This window comes from Callithrix jacchus, chromosome 7, assembly GCF_049354715.1.
Source record: "Callithrix jacchus isolate 240 chromosome 7, calJac240_pri, whole genome shotgun sequence".
Classification (NCBI taxonomy): Eukaryota; Metazoa; Chordata; class Mammalia; order Primates; family Cebidae; genus Callithrix; species Callithrix jacchus.
Window position 1 is genome coordinate 64,545,252 of NC_133508.1, and position 17,304 is coordinate 64,562,555.

The 17,304-nt window shown below is 52.2% G+C and overlaps 1 protein-coding gene across 2 annotated transcripts; it reads left to right on the plus strand.

Moving 5' to 3' along the window:
- The first annotated feature begins 544 nt into the window (after positions 1–544).
- On the plus strand, positions 545–16,159 carry THEMIS2 (thymocyte selection associated family member 2). Of its 2 annotated transcripts, XM_035308366.3 has the most exons (6): positions 545–666; positions 4,672–4,815; positions 8,353–8,760; positions 11,303–12,369; positions 14,826–14,982; positions 15,379–16,159. In XM_035308366.3, exons 1-6 carry the CDS (start codon positions 564–566, stop codon positions 15,429–15,431), a joined length of 1,932 nt encoding a protein of 643 aa, XP_035164257.1. In that variant the 5' UTR covers positions 545–563; the 3' UTR covers positions 15,432–16,159. The 2 variants fall into 2 exon arrangements, with proteins under 2 accessions (XP_035164257.1, XP_035164258.1); XM_035308367.3 differs by lacking the exon at positions 4,672–4,815.
- Positions 16,160–17,304: the final 1,145 nt, after the last annotated feature.

Consider the following 17,304-nt stretch of genomic DNA (forward strand, 5'->3'; position numbering starts at 1 on the left):
GATAAGTGGTCGGTCTGCATCCTAATCAGATTTTTCTTTAGCCTTAGGAAGGTTTTTTTTACCTAGAATTGGCGAGATGCGTGGTGGCTTAAGCCTGTGATCCCAGCACTTTGGAAGGCCGAGGTGGGAGGATTACTTGAGTCCAGGAGTTCTAGGCCAACGTGGGCAATAATTGTAGAAAGGGTATCGGAGTCCTGGAGAGATAACGAGTTCCCCTTTGCCAGGAGGTGTCTGATAGAGGACCACAGAGGGTCCTGGAGGGACATTCAGGAACCCTGACACTCCATCTTCCTCCTCAAACCAAAGGGCAGGGCTATGTCCCTCCCATGAGCCGCAGAACAAGATGGGCCTTGTTCTAACTGGGAGCACTTCTGAAGGGGCCTCTGGGACTTCTGCATCTTCATCATCGCCCCTCCCCCATGGGGTACCGCGGGGGTCAGTGGGGCGGGGCATCGGTAGGGCGTGGCTGCGGGGCTGGGTTTCGGCAAGCGGGGCGGGGCGAAGGCGAGGCGGGACTTCAGGGCCGCACGCCTGCCAGCCCCTCAGTCTGAGCCCAGAGAGACATGGGCACCATGGAACCCATGCCGCTGCAGGACTTCATACGCACCCTGGACCTCGCCTCCCTCCCGCGCGTGCTGCGAGTCTCCTCGGGGTACTACTATTCGAGTAAGCAGGGGCTGGAAACCCTCCGAGTACTCCCTAGCTGTGGGGCGGGGGCAGACCCCCGAGAGGGCGTGAGCAATCCCGGGAACCGCCTGGGTTCAAATCCCGACGCTGCCATTGGCCAAGCTGTGTGATTTGGGGCCTCACTCAACCTCTCTGGATCACAGCTTTTGCTTTCGTGGAATGGGGACCGCCGACTTGCCCCGAGGGTGGTGATGAAAAGGTGATTGCAAAGGAGCCACCCTGAGGTGGCCCCGCGGTGCGCAGGGGACGCAGGTCCGACCGCGGCGGAACGCAGCATTAGGGCCCTAGTGGTCGTAACTGCGTCTTGATTCTGAAGTGCGGAGTCAGTAGGCTTCCCGACTTTGTCCTTCCACTCCTCCCACTGGCCGTCCTCTACACTGCCATCCTTCAGTCCCTGCGTCCACCTTGGCCCTCTGCTTGACCGAGGGCGGTACTTGATTTGGTCAGCTATTCAGTTCTCAGCTTATATGGCGCTTCCTCCCGGAAGCCTTCCCGGCTCTCTGCTCCCTGCACGCTGGTACATCCACCACCTGCCGGCAGCGGTGGATGGGCACCCAGCAGGCGCAAAGTCACTATTCATTGCCTGAAAGAGCAAGAGTTGAGGGACTGACAAACAGTGGAAGGCAGGGGAAGACAGCACAGGGGATGGGTGGCCAGGGCTGCTCTGTGGGGAGGGAGGACCCGTGGGCCACTAAGTGGGGGAGATGGAAGGTGGAGGAGAGAGATGCTGTGTGGGGTGCGGGTTCCTTCCTTAGAGAGGGAACTAAGCCTTGAGGCCCCTGCCCCGTCCTGTTCCCTGGCTGCAGAAAACCTTGCTGTGCCACAGCTGCTTCCAACAGAGTGTTTGGGGGACCCAGACCAAGGAGGTTCCTCATGGTGGGTCCCGCAGGGGGCCACCACCTCACAATGGGTCTCTCCAGGTCTGCTTGTGAATCTGGTGGATGTGGGTTCAAATTCTGTCTCTACCTCCAGGGGCTTCATGCAGGCAGGCACCTCATCTGTTTGCTCTTCCCCCAGTCCAACCCAAGCGTCTCTGTCCTCCCAGCACTCTTGCCTTCTGGTGTCGCAAACGTGTTTCCTCATCCTGCTGAGGCGGGGTGGTGGAAGTCAGGGTGATGGTGACTAGAGAAGGCCCTGACGAGGTGTGGGTGTGCAGGGTGAGTGTGGAGGACAGATGGCCATGCCAATAGGGGCAGGCGTCTGGCAGGGCACTGGGAGGTGGTTGGCTTCATAGTTAGAAGTGCTGGCTTTGGAAGCAAATGCCATGGGTTCAACTCCTAGGTTTTTATTTTATTTTTTTGATAAGAGTCTGGCTCTGCTCAGGCTGGAGTGGAGTGGAACCTTCACAGCTCACTGCAGCCTTGACCTCCTGGGCTCATGATCCTCCCACCTCAGCTTCCTGAGAAGCTGGGACCACAGGCGTGCACCACCACGCCCAGCTAATTTTCATATTTTTTGTAAATATGGGGTTTTGTCACATTGCCCAGGCTGGTCACACATCCCTGGGCTCAAGTGATCTGCCTGCCTCAGCCTCCCAAAGTGTTGGGATTACAGGCATGAGTCACCACACCAGGACTTGTTTTTTGTTTAATGAAACGTAGACCAACTTGTGCAACACAGATCCTGTTTTTTTTTTTGAGACAGGGTCTCACTATCTCAGAGGTGCATTCACAGCTCACTGCAACCCCAACCTCCCAGCCTCAAGCAGTCCTCCCACCTCAGCCTCACGAGTAGCTGGAACTACAAGGATGCACTATCACACCCAACTGATTTTTTTATTTTGTGTAGAGACACAGTCTCACTATGTTACCTAGAAGCATGTCTGAAACCCCTGAGTTCAAGTGACCCTCCTGCCTCAGACTCCCAAAGTCTGGGCGACAGTGAGACCCTGTCTCAAAAAAAGGAACAGGGGTCTGTGTTGCCCAGGTTGGTGTTGAACTCCTATCCTCAAGCAGCCCTCCTACTTTAGCCTCGCAAAGTGTTGGGATTACAAGTGTGAGCCAGCACAGCCAGCCATAACTTCTAGTTCTGATTCCTAATACCTGATTTTTTTTTCTTCTTTCTTTCTTTCCTTCTCTCTCTTTTATTTATTTATTTTACATATGAGGTTTCACCATGTTGGTCAGGCTGGTCTTGAACTCCTGACCTCAGGTGATCCTCCCACCTTGGCCTTTAAAGTGCTTGGATTACAGGCGTGAGCCACCATGCCTGGCCTATTTATTTACTTACTTTAAAATCTTTTCTTTTTTTCTTTCCTTCCTTCTTTTTTTTTTTTTTTTGATATGGAGTCTCCGTCTGTCACCCAGACTGACTTTAGCTCACTGCAACCTCTGACTCCCGAATTAAAGCTGTTCTCCTGCCTTAGCCTCCCAAGTAGCTGGGATTACAGGCGCCTGCATCACGCCCAGCTAACATATCATAATTTTCTTTTTTTTTAAATGGAGTCTCGCTCTGTTGCCCAGGATGGAGTGCAGTGGCTCAATCTCAGCTCACTGAAACTTCCGCCTCCTGGGTTTAAGCAATTCTCCTGCCTCAGCCTCCCAAGTAGCTTGGATTACAGGCACCTGCCACCACACCTGACTAATTTTTGTATTTTTAATAGAGATGGGGTTTCACCATGCTGGCCAGGCTTGTCTTGAACTCCTGACGTGAAGTGATCTGCCTGTACCAGCCTCCCAAAGGGCTGGGATTATAGACCTGAGCCACCATGCCTGGCCAGCTGTTTCATTATTTAGGAAATTGAAACTGCCTGTCTCCGCAAGAGCAGTCATGAGTCTTGAATGCAATGATGCGTCAGCAGCCCTTAGCAAGGGGCCAGATAACTATAGCACCACAGCTTCTGTTCTCACCAGTCTGGAAGGCCCATGCCCTGACATTAGGGTAGACGGAACTGTGCTTTATGACCTGTTGCCATTGTCTTGGGGATACACAGGGAGATTTTCATCAGTTTCTCAGGGCTGATGTGAAGGAGTCTGTTGGGGCTGCTCTGTGGGAGGGGCTGGGGTCAGGTGGGCTCAGAGCCACCTGCCATACAGTCTGTCCTCCTTCATTAGCTGGATGGAGAGCCTGTGCACATGACAGATGTTTGTTGGGTACCTCCTTATGCACATTACAGATATTTATTGGGTACCTTCTGATTTCTCGACACTGCTTACACACTTTATTTATTTATTTATTTATTTATTTTGAGATGGAATTTCGTTCTTGTTACCCAGGCTGGCGTGCAATGGCGTGATCTCGGCTCACTGCAACCTCCGCCTCCTGCGTTCAGGCAATTCTCCTGCCTCAGCCTCCTGAGTAGCTGGAATCACAGGCATGCGCCACCATGCCCAGCTAATTTTTTGTATTTTTAGTAGAGATAGGGTTTCACCATGTTGACCAGGATGGTCTCGATCTCTTGACCTCGTGATCCTCCCGCCTCGGCCTCCCAAAGTGCTGGGATTACAGGCTTGAGCCACCACGCCCAGCATTGCTTACACACTTTAAACCAGGAAAGCAGAACCTTGCCCACTGGGCCTCACTCTGTCGGTGCCCCTCTATTCTTCAGGGTGCTGGGGGGGCTGGGCTCCAGGTGACCCCACTCTGAGCCTGACTTTGGGAATTGGGATTCCTTTAGTGTACAGCAACAAAATCAGGCTCAGAGAGGGTGATTCACTGGGTTATTGACTGGTTTGTGGACTTACCACACACCCAGAGGCCAAGCCCTGTGCTGGCTGCAGTGATGAGAGGGATCAGCCCTACCTGGGAACTCAGTGTAGGAGGCACGGGGATATGCAAAAGGCCAGAGAAGTGTGCCACAGAGGGGCACACGGACAGCTAAGGACGGCTGAACCTGTGAGCATGAGGCAGGGACGACAGCAGGGCATACCAGGCAGCAGGCACCATGTGCAAAGGTGTGACAGCAGAGCTTGTTGGGCACCGGAGCACAGGCTGCTCCACTCTTGGCTCTTGCACAGCGGGGAAACTGAGTCCATGTCTTCGCAGGCTCCATCTATGACATCGGGGGGAAAGAGTGCTGCCTCTGCACGGGGGACCTGATCAAGGTCACCCAGGTTCGCCTCCAGTATGTGATCTATGAGAACCCGAAGATGAAAATGGTGGTCAGGACAATTGACCCCAACTTCCAGGGTAAGGTGGTCACCTCTGCCTCCCCACATGCCCTGGCATTTTCCTGGCACACTCATGGGCTGCTTGTGGGCTTGCCAAATCCAGCAGTCACTCCCTCCTCTCTGGGGTTTGCTCACGAGGCCCTCACATCCACCACGACCCAGGCTCGAGGGTGAGGATGTCCTCAGAGGGTCTGCAATCCTCTGAATGCAGAGGTTGCGCCCTCTCCCTTTCGGTCTCTGGTCATCACATTGGCTTCTGTTCAGGCCTTGTCCAGATGCCTGTCTGTTCACTCTACACATTAACTCCCCAAACAGCTGCAGATGCCCATGTGTGCCGAGCTGTGTGGGGTGCTGTGGGTGTGGGGCTCTGCAGACACCCATGTGTGCCAAGCTCTGTGTGGGGGGCTGTGGGGCTCAGGATGAACCAGGTGCTGCCCTCTCCAGTGGGGAGCTTCTGTGACAGTGAGAGGAGGGAAATAGTATAAGGAGGCATAAGCTTTAGAGAGGGCTCTGAGCAAGAGTAACTTGCCTCAGGGTCTGTGATGGCTTCCTGGAGGAGGCGGCAACTGAGCCAAAGGAAAGATCCCAGTCAGAGGGAGTAGCATGTGCACATTTGGTGCTCAGGAAACCCCAAGGAGCTAAGTTATTTTAAGAGGCATGTAGTGTGGTGGACCATGGCTTGGACCCTGAAGCCAGTGGCCTGGAATCAAATTCCAGCTCTGCTGGCTACTAGCTCTGGCCTTGGGCAAGGTAAGCAAGTTCCTGGGACCTCTCCGGGCCTCAGTTTCCTCTTCTGTAATGAGAGTGATGAGGCATTATGTGAGGATGAAATGAGCTGATACATATACAGCACTTAGAAGCGGGGGGCCTGGGACAGGCTGGGCATGGTGACTGGTGGCTCACGCCTGTGATCTGGCCGAGGTGTGTGGATCACTTGAGGTCAGGAGTTCGAGACCAGCCTGGCCAACATGATGAAAACCCATCTCTGCTAGAATTACAAAAATTAGCTAGGGGCGGGGTGGGGGGCACCTGTAATCCCAACTATTTGGGAGGCTGAGGCATGAGAATCACTTGAGTCTGGGAGGTAGAGGTTGCAGCTTGGACAACCGAGTGAGACTCAGTCTCATAAAAAAGTGTGCCTGGGGCAAAGCAGGCACCCTGGGGACTGGCTGTTATGGGACTGCCTGCCAGATGCCATAGAGCGTGGCTTCCAGGTTTGGGTCAAGTTGTCGAGGGAGTAGCAGGAGCCAGACTATCTGGGGGCTGTATGTTGCACTGACACTTTTCTTTAATTTTGAAGGCTAAGGAGCCAATTAGGTTTTTTATCTTGTCTTTAGAGACAGGGTCTCCTTACATTGCCCAGCCTGGTCTCAAACTCTTGGGCTCAAGCCATCCTCCTGCCTTGGCCTCCCAGAGTGTTGGGATTACAGGCGTGAGCCGCCACCTCCGGCCCCAATGATGGTTTTCAATATGGAAGTAATATATTCTGTATTTGAGTCTTGTCTTTTTCTGTTGAAATAATGTTAAACTTACAGAACCAGAATTTGCTAGAACTCCTGTACACCCTTTATCCAGATTCTTTTCTTTTTTTTTTTTTTTTTGAGATAGTCTTGCTCTATTTCCCAGGCTGAAGTGCTGTGGCTTGATCTCAGCTCACTACAACCTCCATCTCCAGGGCTGAAGCAATCCTTCTGCCTCAGCTTCCCAAGTAGCTGGGACTACAGGCCTGTGCCATGATGCCCTGGTGTGATCTCAGCTTATTGCAACCTCCACCTCCTGGGTTCAAGCAATTCTACTGCCTCAGCCTCCTGAGTAGCTGGGATTACAGGCATGCCCCACCACACCTGGCTAATTTTTGTGTGTTTTAGTAGAGACAGGGATTCACTATATTGGCCAGGCTGGTCTCGAGCTCCTGACCTTATGATCCACCTGCCTCGGCCTCCCAAAGTGCTGGGATTACAGGCGTGAGCCACCGCACCCCGCATTTTTTGTATTTTTCGTAGAGACAGAGTTTTGCCATATTGCCCAGTCTGATCTCCAACTCCTGAGCTCAAGTGATCTGCCCTCCTCAGCCTCCCAAAGTGCTGGGATTACAGGGGTGAGCTACCATGCCTGGCCAATTTGTAAATTTTTTGTAGAGACAAGGTCTTACTACATTGCCCAAATGGGTCTGGAATTCCTGGGCTCAAGCAATTCTCCTGCCTTAACCTCCCAAAGTGCTGGGATTACAGGGGTGAGCCACTGTGTCTGGCCAAAATGACATCAGGTTTCCCTATTTCCCTATTTTTTTCCCCCATCACATGTTAAACATTTGTGACATGTGCTTTCTCCCTCTGTCCCCACACATGCACACATATGAATGTATTACTCTATGTGTATATATGGGTATGTTTTTTCTGAACCATTTGAGAGTAAATTGCAGACATGATTCCTTTTACATCTATATTTTACACCTAAATATTATAGTATCTCCCCAAAACAAGACCATTCATTCCCATGGTTCATTGATAAAATTCAGGAAATGTAATCTTAGTGCAGCACTAAATCCGTGATCTATGTTTGGATTCCAGCAACTATCCTGATATATGTTTTATAGCAGTTTTCCCCTTAATCCAGAGTCCAGTCGTAGATCACACATCATATTCAGTTGTCCTATTTCTTTTTTTTTTTTTTTTTATGACGGGGTTTCACTGGGTTGGTCAGGCTAGTCTTGAACTCCTGACCTCAGGTGATCCGCCCGCCTTGGCCTCCAGAGTGCTTGGATTACAGGAGTGAGCCACCACGCCCGGCCCCGTTGTCCTATTTCTTCATTCTCCTTCAGGCTGGAACATTCCTCTGCCTTTTTCTTGCCACTGACATTTTGAAGCATCTAGACCAGTACTTGTGCAGAATATCCCTCAGTCCCAGCTTGTGCTGTGTTTCTTCGATTAGCTTCAGGTTGTGGGTCTAGGGCAGGAAAAGCCCACTTCCAGAAGCAGTACCAGGTCTGGAAGGGAGGTGTTGAGGCCAGCTGGTGGCAGAATGGGTGGGGGCTGGAGGGAGGAGGTGCGGGGGCAGTCGGGCAGCCGTATTGGCAGGATGCAGGGGTGAAGTGGGTGGTCTGAGGTGGCTCTGGGCTGTAGCTCCTGGGATCTTAGTTTGGGAGAGAGGGATAGTGGCATTGCTGCAGGATGGGGGCCATAGTTTTTGGATGAGTAGAACTGGAGCTGTGGGGAGGCATCTGGAGAAAAGGTAAGATGGCAAATTGAGAGGCACGCTAGGAGCTAGGAGTGTGGAAGTCCAGTGTGTCTGCCAGGAAATATGACCCTCTTCCATTCTGTCTCTAGTGACAGACCCTACTTCCTGCCCCTCCCTGTCCCTTCAGGCACTGCCACTTCCTGCCCTGTGTCCCTCAGCCCTGCAGCCCCGATGTCCAGACTCAAGTCCTTCCTTGACACTGGTCCCCAGGGGATTCTGGCTGGGTCATCTGCAGGACCAGACTGAGGCCAGGACCTGGCAAACGCTGACCCCACCCTGACACCCCACAATGACCTTCCCACTCTGCTATCCCCCACAGGCCACTTCGTCTCCCTCAAGACCTCTCAGAGCTACGAAACCCTGGAGGAACTGGTCTTTGACATAGATCGGAGCTCCAAGCAGCAGCTGCCCATTTACATCATGTCGACCCGCAGGATTGTCACAGAGGGCAGGGTGGTGACTGACGACCAGGTCCTCATTTTTGAGGATATGGTGCGACGCCGCCACACCTCCTGTGCCCGCTGCATCCTGGTCACGGAGGGTGAGCGGGTCATCCTGCACCTGCCCCTAAACCAGAGGGGGCCCTTCAGGATATTGGAACCCAGTGCTCCTCAAACTCTGCTCCAGGCCCTGCAGGAACCGAAGGACCGGCTCTTCACCTGCCCCACCCTGCCCTGGGACCATGTGACCCTGAGGCCCACGTATGAGATTGAAGCCATCATGCACAGTGAGTTGCCTGGGCAGGTGGATGATGGGGGCTGTTGGGAGAGAAAGAGGGGTGCCCCGGGGAGCTGCTCTGATGGAAGACACTCCCACCCTATCCCTGCAGATCAGCAGGAACTTCAGATTGCTCCCTCTGTATTACACTGCAGTTATTCTTATTGATGCTCAAATTATTTCAGCTAGGCCAGGCACAAGGGCTCAGGTGTGTAATCCCGCACTTCAGAAGACTGCTTGATCTCAGGTGTTCCACACCAGACTAGGCAACATAGCAAGACCCCCATCTCTATAACATTTTTTTAAATTAGCTAGCAGCCAGGCATGGTGGCTCACACCTGTAATCTCAGCACTTTGGGACTCCCAGGCAGGCGGATCACCTGAGGTCGAGAGTTCGAGACCAACCTGGCCAACATGGAGAATCTCCATCTCCATTAAAAATACAAAAATTGGCTGGGCATGGTGGCTCATGCTTGTAATCCAAGCACTTTAGAGGCCAAGGCGGGCAGATCACCTAAGGTTGGGAGTTCAAGACCAGCCTGACCAACATGGTGAAACTCCAACTTAAAAAAAAAATACAAAAATTGGCTGAGTGTGGTGGCGCATGCATGTAATCCCAGCTACTCGAGGCTGAGGCAGGAGAATTGCTTGCACCCGGGAGGCAGAGGTCGCGATGAGCTGACATCGTGCCGTTGCACTCCAGCCTGAGCAAGAAGAGGAGACTCCGTGTCACAAAAAAAAATTAGCTAGGCATAGGCATAGTGCTTGTAGTACCAGCTACTCCAGAAGCTGAGGCAGGAGGACTGCTGGAGCTCAGGAGTTCAAGGTTGTAGTAAGCTATTATCACACCCTTGCACTCCAGCCTGGGCAACGGAGCAAGATCTCATCTTTTTTTGTTTTTGAAAGGGAGTCTTAGGCTCGGTGTGGTGGCTCGCGCCTGTAATCCCAACACTTTGGGAGGCTGAGGCAGGAGGATCACCTGAGGTCGAGAGTTTGAGACTAGCCTGACCAACATGAAGAAACCCCATCTCTACTAAAAATGCAAAAGTAGCTGGGCATGGTGGCACGCCTGTAATCCCAGCTACTCTGGGGGCTGAGGTAGGAGAATCACTTGAACCCAGGAGGTGGAGGTTGTGGTGGGCCGAGATCGTGCTATGGCACTCCAGCCTGGGCAACAAAGAGCAAATCTCCATCTCAAAAACAAAAGAAAGAAAAAGAAACGGGAGTCTTGCTCTGTCAGCCAGGCTGGAGTGCAATGGTGGATCTTGGCTCACTGCAACCTCTGCCTCACAGATTCAAGTGATACTCCTGCCTCAGTCTCCCGAGTAGCTGGGATTACAGGCATTTGCCATGGTACCCAACTAATTTTTCTATTTTTAGTAGACAGGGTTTTGCTACGTGCCATGCTGGCCAGGTTGGTCTTGAATTTCTGGCCTCAAGATCTGCTTACCGTGAACTCCCAAAGGGCTAGGATTACAGGTGTGAGCCATCACTCCCGGCCCTTTTTTTGCTTTTTTTTTTTTTTTTTGAGACAGTCTCAGTCTGTCACCCATGCTAGAGTGCAGTGGCATGATCTCAGCTCACTGCAACTTCTGCCTCCCAGGTTTAAGTGATTCTTCTGCCTCAGCCTCCAGAGTAGCTGGGATTACAGGTGTGCACCACCACATCTGGCTAATTTTTTTTTAAGATGAAGTTTCAAGCTCTTGTCACCCAGGCTGGTGTGCAATGGCATGATCTTGGCTCACTGCAACCTCTGCCTCCTGAGTTCAAATGATTCTTCTCCCTCAGCCTCCTGAGTAGCTGGGATTACAGGCATGAGCCACCACACCCACCTAATTTTTTGTGTTTTTAGTAGAGATGGGGTTTCACCATGTTGGCCAGACTGGTCTCAGACTCCTGAGCTCAGGCAGTCTGCCCATCTCAGTCTCCTAAAGTGCTAGGATTACAGGCGTGAGCCACTGCCCCCAGCCTGTAGTGATCTTTCTAGAAATAATGATCCCCTCTTAGAGACATACTGAGATGGTCACACATGGCCTGATGTGATTATTCTGATTCAGAATGCCCCAGCAGAGCAGGAGTGGAAGGGCCACAGGCTGAAGCAGATGGGCCATGAGTTAAATGTTGAAGCTGGGTGATGGGTCCATAGGGGAGCACTGTACTATTCTATTTTATAAATGTTTAAAAATAGGCTGGGTGCAGCGGCTCACCCTATAATCCTAGCACTTTGGGAGGCTGAGGCAAGGGTTTCTCGAGGTCAACAGATGGAGACCATCCTGGCTAACATGGTGAAATCCCACCTCTACTGAAAATACAAAAATTAGCCGGGCGTGGTGGTGCACGCCTGTACTCCCATCTACTCAGAGTGAGACTCTTTTTCAAAAAAAAAGGTTGAATGGAAAGCATGGGTGGGAATGTGGTGCAATAGGAAGATTCTGATTGGAAGGAAAAGATGGCAGCAGGAGGGAGGCAGCCGGCCCAGCCATTCCTCTGTGCCAAGGATGGGGCCACTCCTGGGGTGGCATGCAGTGCCGCTGAGCTGCCCCTTTCAACAGTGCGCAGGACTGTCATCAAGATCCCCTCCAACCTGGAGGTCGACGTGGAGGATGTCACTGCCTCCTCTCAGCACATCCACTTCATCCAACCACTGCTGCTGAGTGAGGTCCTGGCCCGGGAAGGCCCCTTCCCCCTGTCCGTGGAGATCCTGGAGGTTCCTGAAGGGCGCCACATCTTCCTCAGCCAATGGGTGCACTCCTTGAAGAAAGGCCAGAGGCTTTGCATCTACGGCTTATCCTCACCACCCTGGCGGGTCCTGGCCTCAAACAGGGGCCACAGGCTGCCCAGGTACTTCCTGGTGTCAGGGGCCTACCAGGGCAAGATGCGGCGGCGGCCGAGGGAGTTCCCCACGGCCTATGACCTCCTGGGTGCATTCCAGCCAGGCCGGCCACTCCGGGTGGTGGCCACAAAGGACTGTGAGGGCGAGGGAGAGGAGAATCCTGAGTTCACATCCCTGGCTGTGGGTGACAGGCTGGAGGTACTGGGGTCTGGCCTGGCCCATGGGGCCCAGGGCAGTGACATTGACGTCTTGGTTTGTCGGCGGCTGAGTGATGAGGATGAGGAGGAAGAGTGTGAAGAGGAGGCAGAGAGGCCAGAGCGGGTCTTCCTGCCCCTCCACTGCCCTGGCAGCTTCGTGGAGGAGATGAGTGACAGCCGGCGCCACAGCCTGGCAGATCTGATTGCCCAGTTCTCACTGCCTTGTGAGGTCAGGGTGATGGTCAAGGATCCCAGTTACCCCAGTGACCCTCTGACTGCTGTACTGGGTCTGCAACTGGAGGAGAAGATCACAGAGCCCTTCTTGGTGGTCAGCCTGGACTCTGAGCCTGGGATGTGCTTCGAGATCCCTCCCCGGTGGCTGGACCTGACTGTTGTGGAGGCTGAGGTGCAGCCAGACCGGCCAGGGGGGTCTGTGCCCATAGCCACAGTGGAGGAGCTGCCAGACACCTTCTATTACACTCTTCGGAAGTTAGCAGCCTGTGAGATCCAAGCCCCTCCGCCAAGGCCCCCTAAAAGTCAGGGACTCAGTGGGCAGAGGAGACACAGCAGCGAGAAGGAAGGCATGAAGGTACCAGTATAATCCCAGCGGGCAGGGAGGGGTCACTTATTGGGATCACTGCTTCTGTCACGTCTGTCTGTCATGTTTCTCTTATAACTGGATAAACTTGCAGTTTGTAAGCCTGCACACATTGCAGCCCGTAATTCTCATTCCATCTCACAGTCAGTCCTGAGGTTGGTGTGATTATCTCTATGTTATGACTGAGAAAATGAGGACTCGCCCAGGGTCCCTGTTAGTAAGTGGCAGGACTGAACTCGGCCTTGGACATTCCAACTCCAAGTTCATGGTGCTTTCCTCTCTCCACCACCTCTGCCTTCACTCCCTAGTTCGAGCCTCATCATCTTTGTCCTGAACTGCTTCAGCAGCCTCTTAACAGCTGTCAGAAGATCCTCCTCACTCTTTTCTTGGTCATTGATGGGCCTCAGCTCCATCTTCTGGAACTTTCTGTGGCTCCCCATCACTGTGGGATGATACAAACCCCTCAACATGGCAGCCAGGGTCCTTTATAAGCTGACTTGTCTCACCTTCCTGGACCCATCTCCCATCACTCTGCTGTCCACTCTCCAGTGAGGGAAGTGCCCGCAGCTCCCTCGTGGCGCCAGGACTCCCGCTTCAGACCCCCACACCCAGGCCTTCTGCCAGCAGTGTTCTTCCTTCAGCCTCACAGGCAAGGCGGGGCTCAGATTTCCCGCTCAGCAGTAGTGGTCCTGCCTCCTCTCCTGTACTCCCACTGTGCGCTCTAAGTAGCTCAGGACATGTCTTTTAGGGAGTCCTATCTGAGAGTGGCCGGAAAGAGTTCTCCGAGGGCAGGGACCTTACCTGCTCCAAGGCCGGAAGAGTACCGTGAAATGAGCCAAATAGTCACAGATGAGCAGGGAAGAGCCAGGCACAGGGTCAGAAAGACTAAGTTTACGTTCCGGTTCACTGACTCTGTGCTCGTGCATGGTACTCTGGCGTTCTTTTTCTCACCAGTAGACCTGCGATACCATCCTCAGCTGCTGTGCTGCCTTCTATGACCTGCTTACTCTATGGCGGGCCCTGATAGGCTTTGCCTCAACTACTCTCACAATGCTTCTGAGTGAGATACTAGTATCTCCCTTCAGTTGAAGGTGAGGGGTACAATGCAGGCAACAAGGGCTTGCAATTGGTCTGGTCGCACAGCCTGAGCATCCAACTACTGTGCTCTGCTGAGAACAGGAGGGGATGAGACAGATCAAAAGTCCGTTACTGTCACCAGCTCCTGTTTTGGGATCTTGGGTGACTTGTATTTAGTCATGTGTGATAGGCAGCAGGTGGCAGTGGAAGTTACAAGATGACTCCTGGGTGGTCTCAGCCCCAGAAGGAGCTTTTGTCTGTGGGGTGATGATGGGGAAGTCATTTTCTGACAATGGCTGGACTGGTTCATCGGAAACACAGGCCTGTGCCAGGGCAGGAAAGGGGACTTCCCAGAACCGAGAGACCGCAGCCCGTGTCTTGGCTCCTGACGGTGGCACTCTGGGCCCTGGAACCACAACTTTTCCCCTTCATGCATCAGAATTGGTGCTGATCAGGGTGCTGTGTGCTCGCTCTGTAAAGCATGGTGTGGCATGAGGACCCGCTGCCTTTGGAGGTTATAGGCCTGGCTCTGGGTCCAAACCTTGGCCTTGCTGCGAATCCCCCACGTGACTTTTGACAATGCACCCTTTCGCCTACACAAACTGGGAATTGAAACCACTCAGATGGTGACTTGAGGATTAAAAAGCAGATGTCACATAGCATCTGGCACACGGAGGAGTGCAGTGAAAGTCCTCTTCCTGCTGGGCCTCCTCAGCTCAGGCACTGTCAGGAGGCTTTGCAGCTGCTTTCTTTTTTTTTTTTTTTGAGACGGAGTTTCACTCTTGTTACCCAGGCTGGAGTGCAATGGCGCGATCTCGGCTCACCGCTGCCTCCGCCTCCTGGGTTCAGGCAATTCTCCTGCCTCAGCCTCCTGAGAAGCTGGGATTACAGGCACGCGCCACCATGCCCAGCTAATTTTTTGTATTTTTAGTAGAGACGGGGTTTCACCATGTTGACCAGGATGGTCTCAATCTCTTGACCCTCCTCGGGCCTCCCAAAGTGCTGGGATTATAGGCTTGAGCCACCTCGCCCGGCCCTGCAGCTGCTTTCTTAAGCTCTCTCCACTTTGCTTTTTCCCCCTTCAGCGACAGAATTAAAAGACATTGACGGAATTCCTAACTGGAGAATCCCAGGAACACCCCGTCTCCAGCCCCCAATCCTGTCCTCATTTTCTACCCTGACCCCTTTCTCACTTGCCAGAGAATATTTCACATGCTTGTAGCGAAAATACCAGGGGTCTTGAGATGCCATAGCCTGAAAAGGAAGTAGAGAGAAGCAGACGAAGTGACACTTAATGTGAATGAGTTTTTCATGGACCCTGCTTCCCCATTTGAGACCCTGCTGATTTCTTTCTGCTTTTTTTCCCAAAGTCTTCTCACGTCTTAGGATTGCAGCAACCCCCTCTGCTGCCCAAACCCAAGGCGAAGTCCTTGCCAGAGTTCACCAAGGATAGCTCCAGTACGTACAGCAAGATTCCTGGTCACAAGAAGGGCCACAGGCGCACTAAGCCCCAAACAGAGGATCTAGGTGAGTTCCTGTGGGCGCCGCTCATCCATGTCCTTGTGTCTCCCCTCCCTACCATGCTGATTCCTTTGCCTCTGGCCCTGCCCAGGGACAGACCCTTCTGTGGTCCCAGTTTGATGGACAGGTCTCTTGGGTGGGCTAAGGTAGAAAGGTCCCTACTGTCTTTCCCAAGGGCTCCAGAGCTTTGGCAAGGAAAATGAGTTCAGTCCCCAGCACTCTACCCTCCCTGCAGCAGACAGGAAAACGAAATGGTTGCAAAGTGTGGAGACAAGTTGTGGTTTCCAGGCTAGCAAGGACCTTACAGCATCCAGGCCAACTCCTTCCCTGCACAGGTGAGGAAACTGCCCTAAAGGGAAGGAACTTGCCTAATGCCAAAGACTGTCATTGACTCTTTTGCAGATGACGAACATGATTATGAAGAAATACTTGAGAGCTTTCAGAAAACCCTCTAACTTCTGGAGGAACCATGCGTCCTAACTGCTGCTTCTCAGGGAACCTGAGGCCAGCTAACCGTTATAAGCCTCTAAAAGACCTCGGACAAGGCCTCATAGAAACTGAAGTGCGCATGGGGAATGGCTTTGTGGGAACTGATCTGATGGATACTGCACCAGCTTCCCTCAGGTTCCAGGTTCCTGCCACTTAGGGTGGGCTGGTTTGAACCTAACACCTCACACGTGACTCCCTCAGCCTCAGAGCCTTGGGATGCAGAGCAGCTAGCAGGGTTCCTCAATCCTGCAGCCCCAGCTGTCCCACCGATGGCTGCAGATGAGAATCGGAGGCCACCAACCTTGGTAATACCAGTGGCTCTCAGTAAAGAGGATTCCAACCTGATCACACTGCATGGGAGATTGTGTTAAGGTTTGCCACTCCCACTCTCACCCCCAAGCTCTAAGCCCCGGGAGGCCTGGACTGTCTTCCTCATCTCTGTAGCACCTAGCCTGATCTGCATGTGGTAAATGGGGGTCATATGAATTCGTGTGGGAACCTGGCTTCAAGAGCAGAATCTTAGGACTTTGGCCCACAAAAGCTGGTGGTGAAATGAGGGGAACCAATTTAAGAAGACCCTTATGGAGACCTAAGGCTGCAGAAAGCTGGTGGGTTTCATCAGGTGGTGAAAGAGTTGTGACTATCTAAGATTATTTCATTTTTAAATCAGAATGAAAATGAGCTTCTACACAAATAAGAGCGGCTATCATTTATTAAGTTCTGACTATGTGCCAGGCACTTACAAACCATATCCAAATCCTCAACTTTCTGAGGTACAGAATGGCCTGATTTTAAGATTAGGGAAGAGTCTGTGGCCAAGTGCCTTAGGACGCTGACCAGCTGCACTTAAGGGTGAGGACTTGGAATGTATGAGACTCGGTTAGGATCCCAGCTTGCTACCTATCAGCCGGGACTATAAGCAAGTTTTCTTTTTTCTTTCTTTCTTTTTTTTTTAAGAGATGGGGTTTCACCATGTTGGCTAGGCTGGTTTTGAACTCCTGACCTCGTGATCCACCCATCTCAGCCTCCCAAAGTGCTGCGAATACAGACGTGAGCCACTGCGCCCAGCCTTTTTCAATTCTATGAGCAAGTTGTTTTAACCTGTTTCCGTTTTCTGACATGTCAAATGAAACTAGTTACTACCTCAGGAGATTTAATGTTTTAAGGATCCAATGAGATAATCTTTGCAAAGCATTTAGCACAGTGCCTGGCACATAGTAAACATTCAACAAACATGTATCATGATTGAGCAAGATCATGCAGCTGTCCTGCCTCCAAAGCCTATGCTTTCTACCCCTCCAATGTTTCCTTGTCATAGGATACATCCCAGTGTTAAAAATATACCATATCCCTAGACTGTGGAGAGAAGTTGTTGGCGGGCCTCACTGTCTTTGTTTGTTTGTTTTGTGGCAAGATTAGAGAACAATTCACTGTCTTGTTTAGTGGACATTAATACAAGCCTTTGTCCGTGCAGAGACTAACTCAGTTTTCAGAGGCGGTCAAGGCCTGTTCAGTGAGATAAAGACCACAGGCCACATTTTCTCTAAGTGGTGGGACTTTGGTTTGCGGTCTGAGGCAGTCACAGTGAGCAAAGACAGGAGACAAAGAGATGATCTGATACTCAGCTGAGATGGGAATCTAAAGAGGGTCAGATGCCCACTTCCCTGGTTTCTAGGCATTGCCCCTGGGCGTGTTCTTTGCGTAACATCTCCCTGGGCTGTCTGGACTCCGTCCAGGCATGGTGGTACTTTGGAAGGTGGATGTGGATGCATCACCTGAGGTCAGGAGTTCAAAACAAAACTGGTTAACATTACAAAAATTACAAGAAATTTGGCCAGG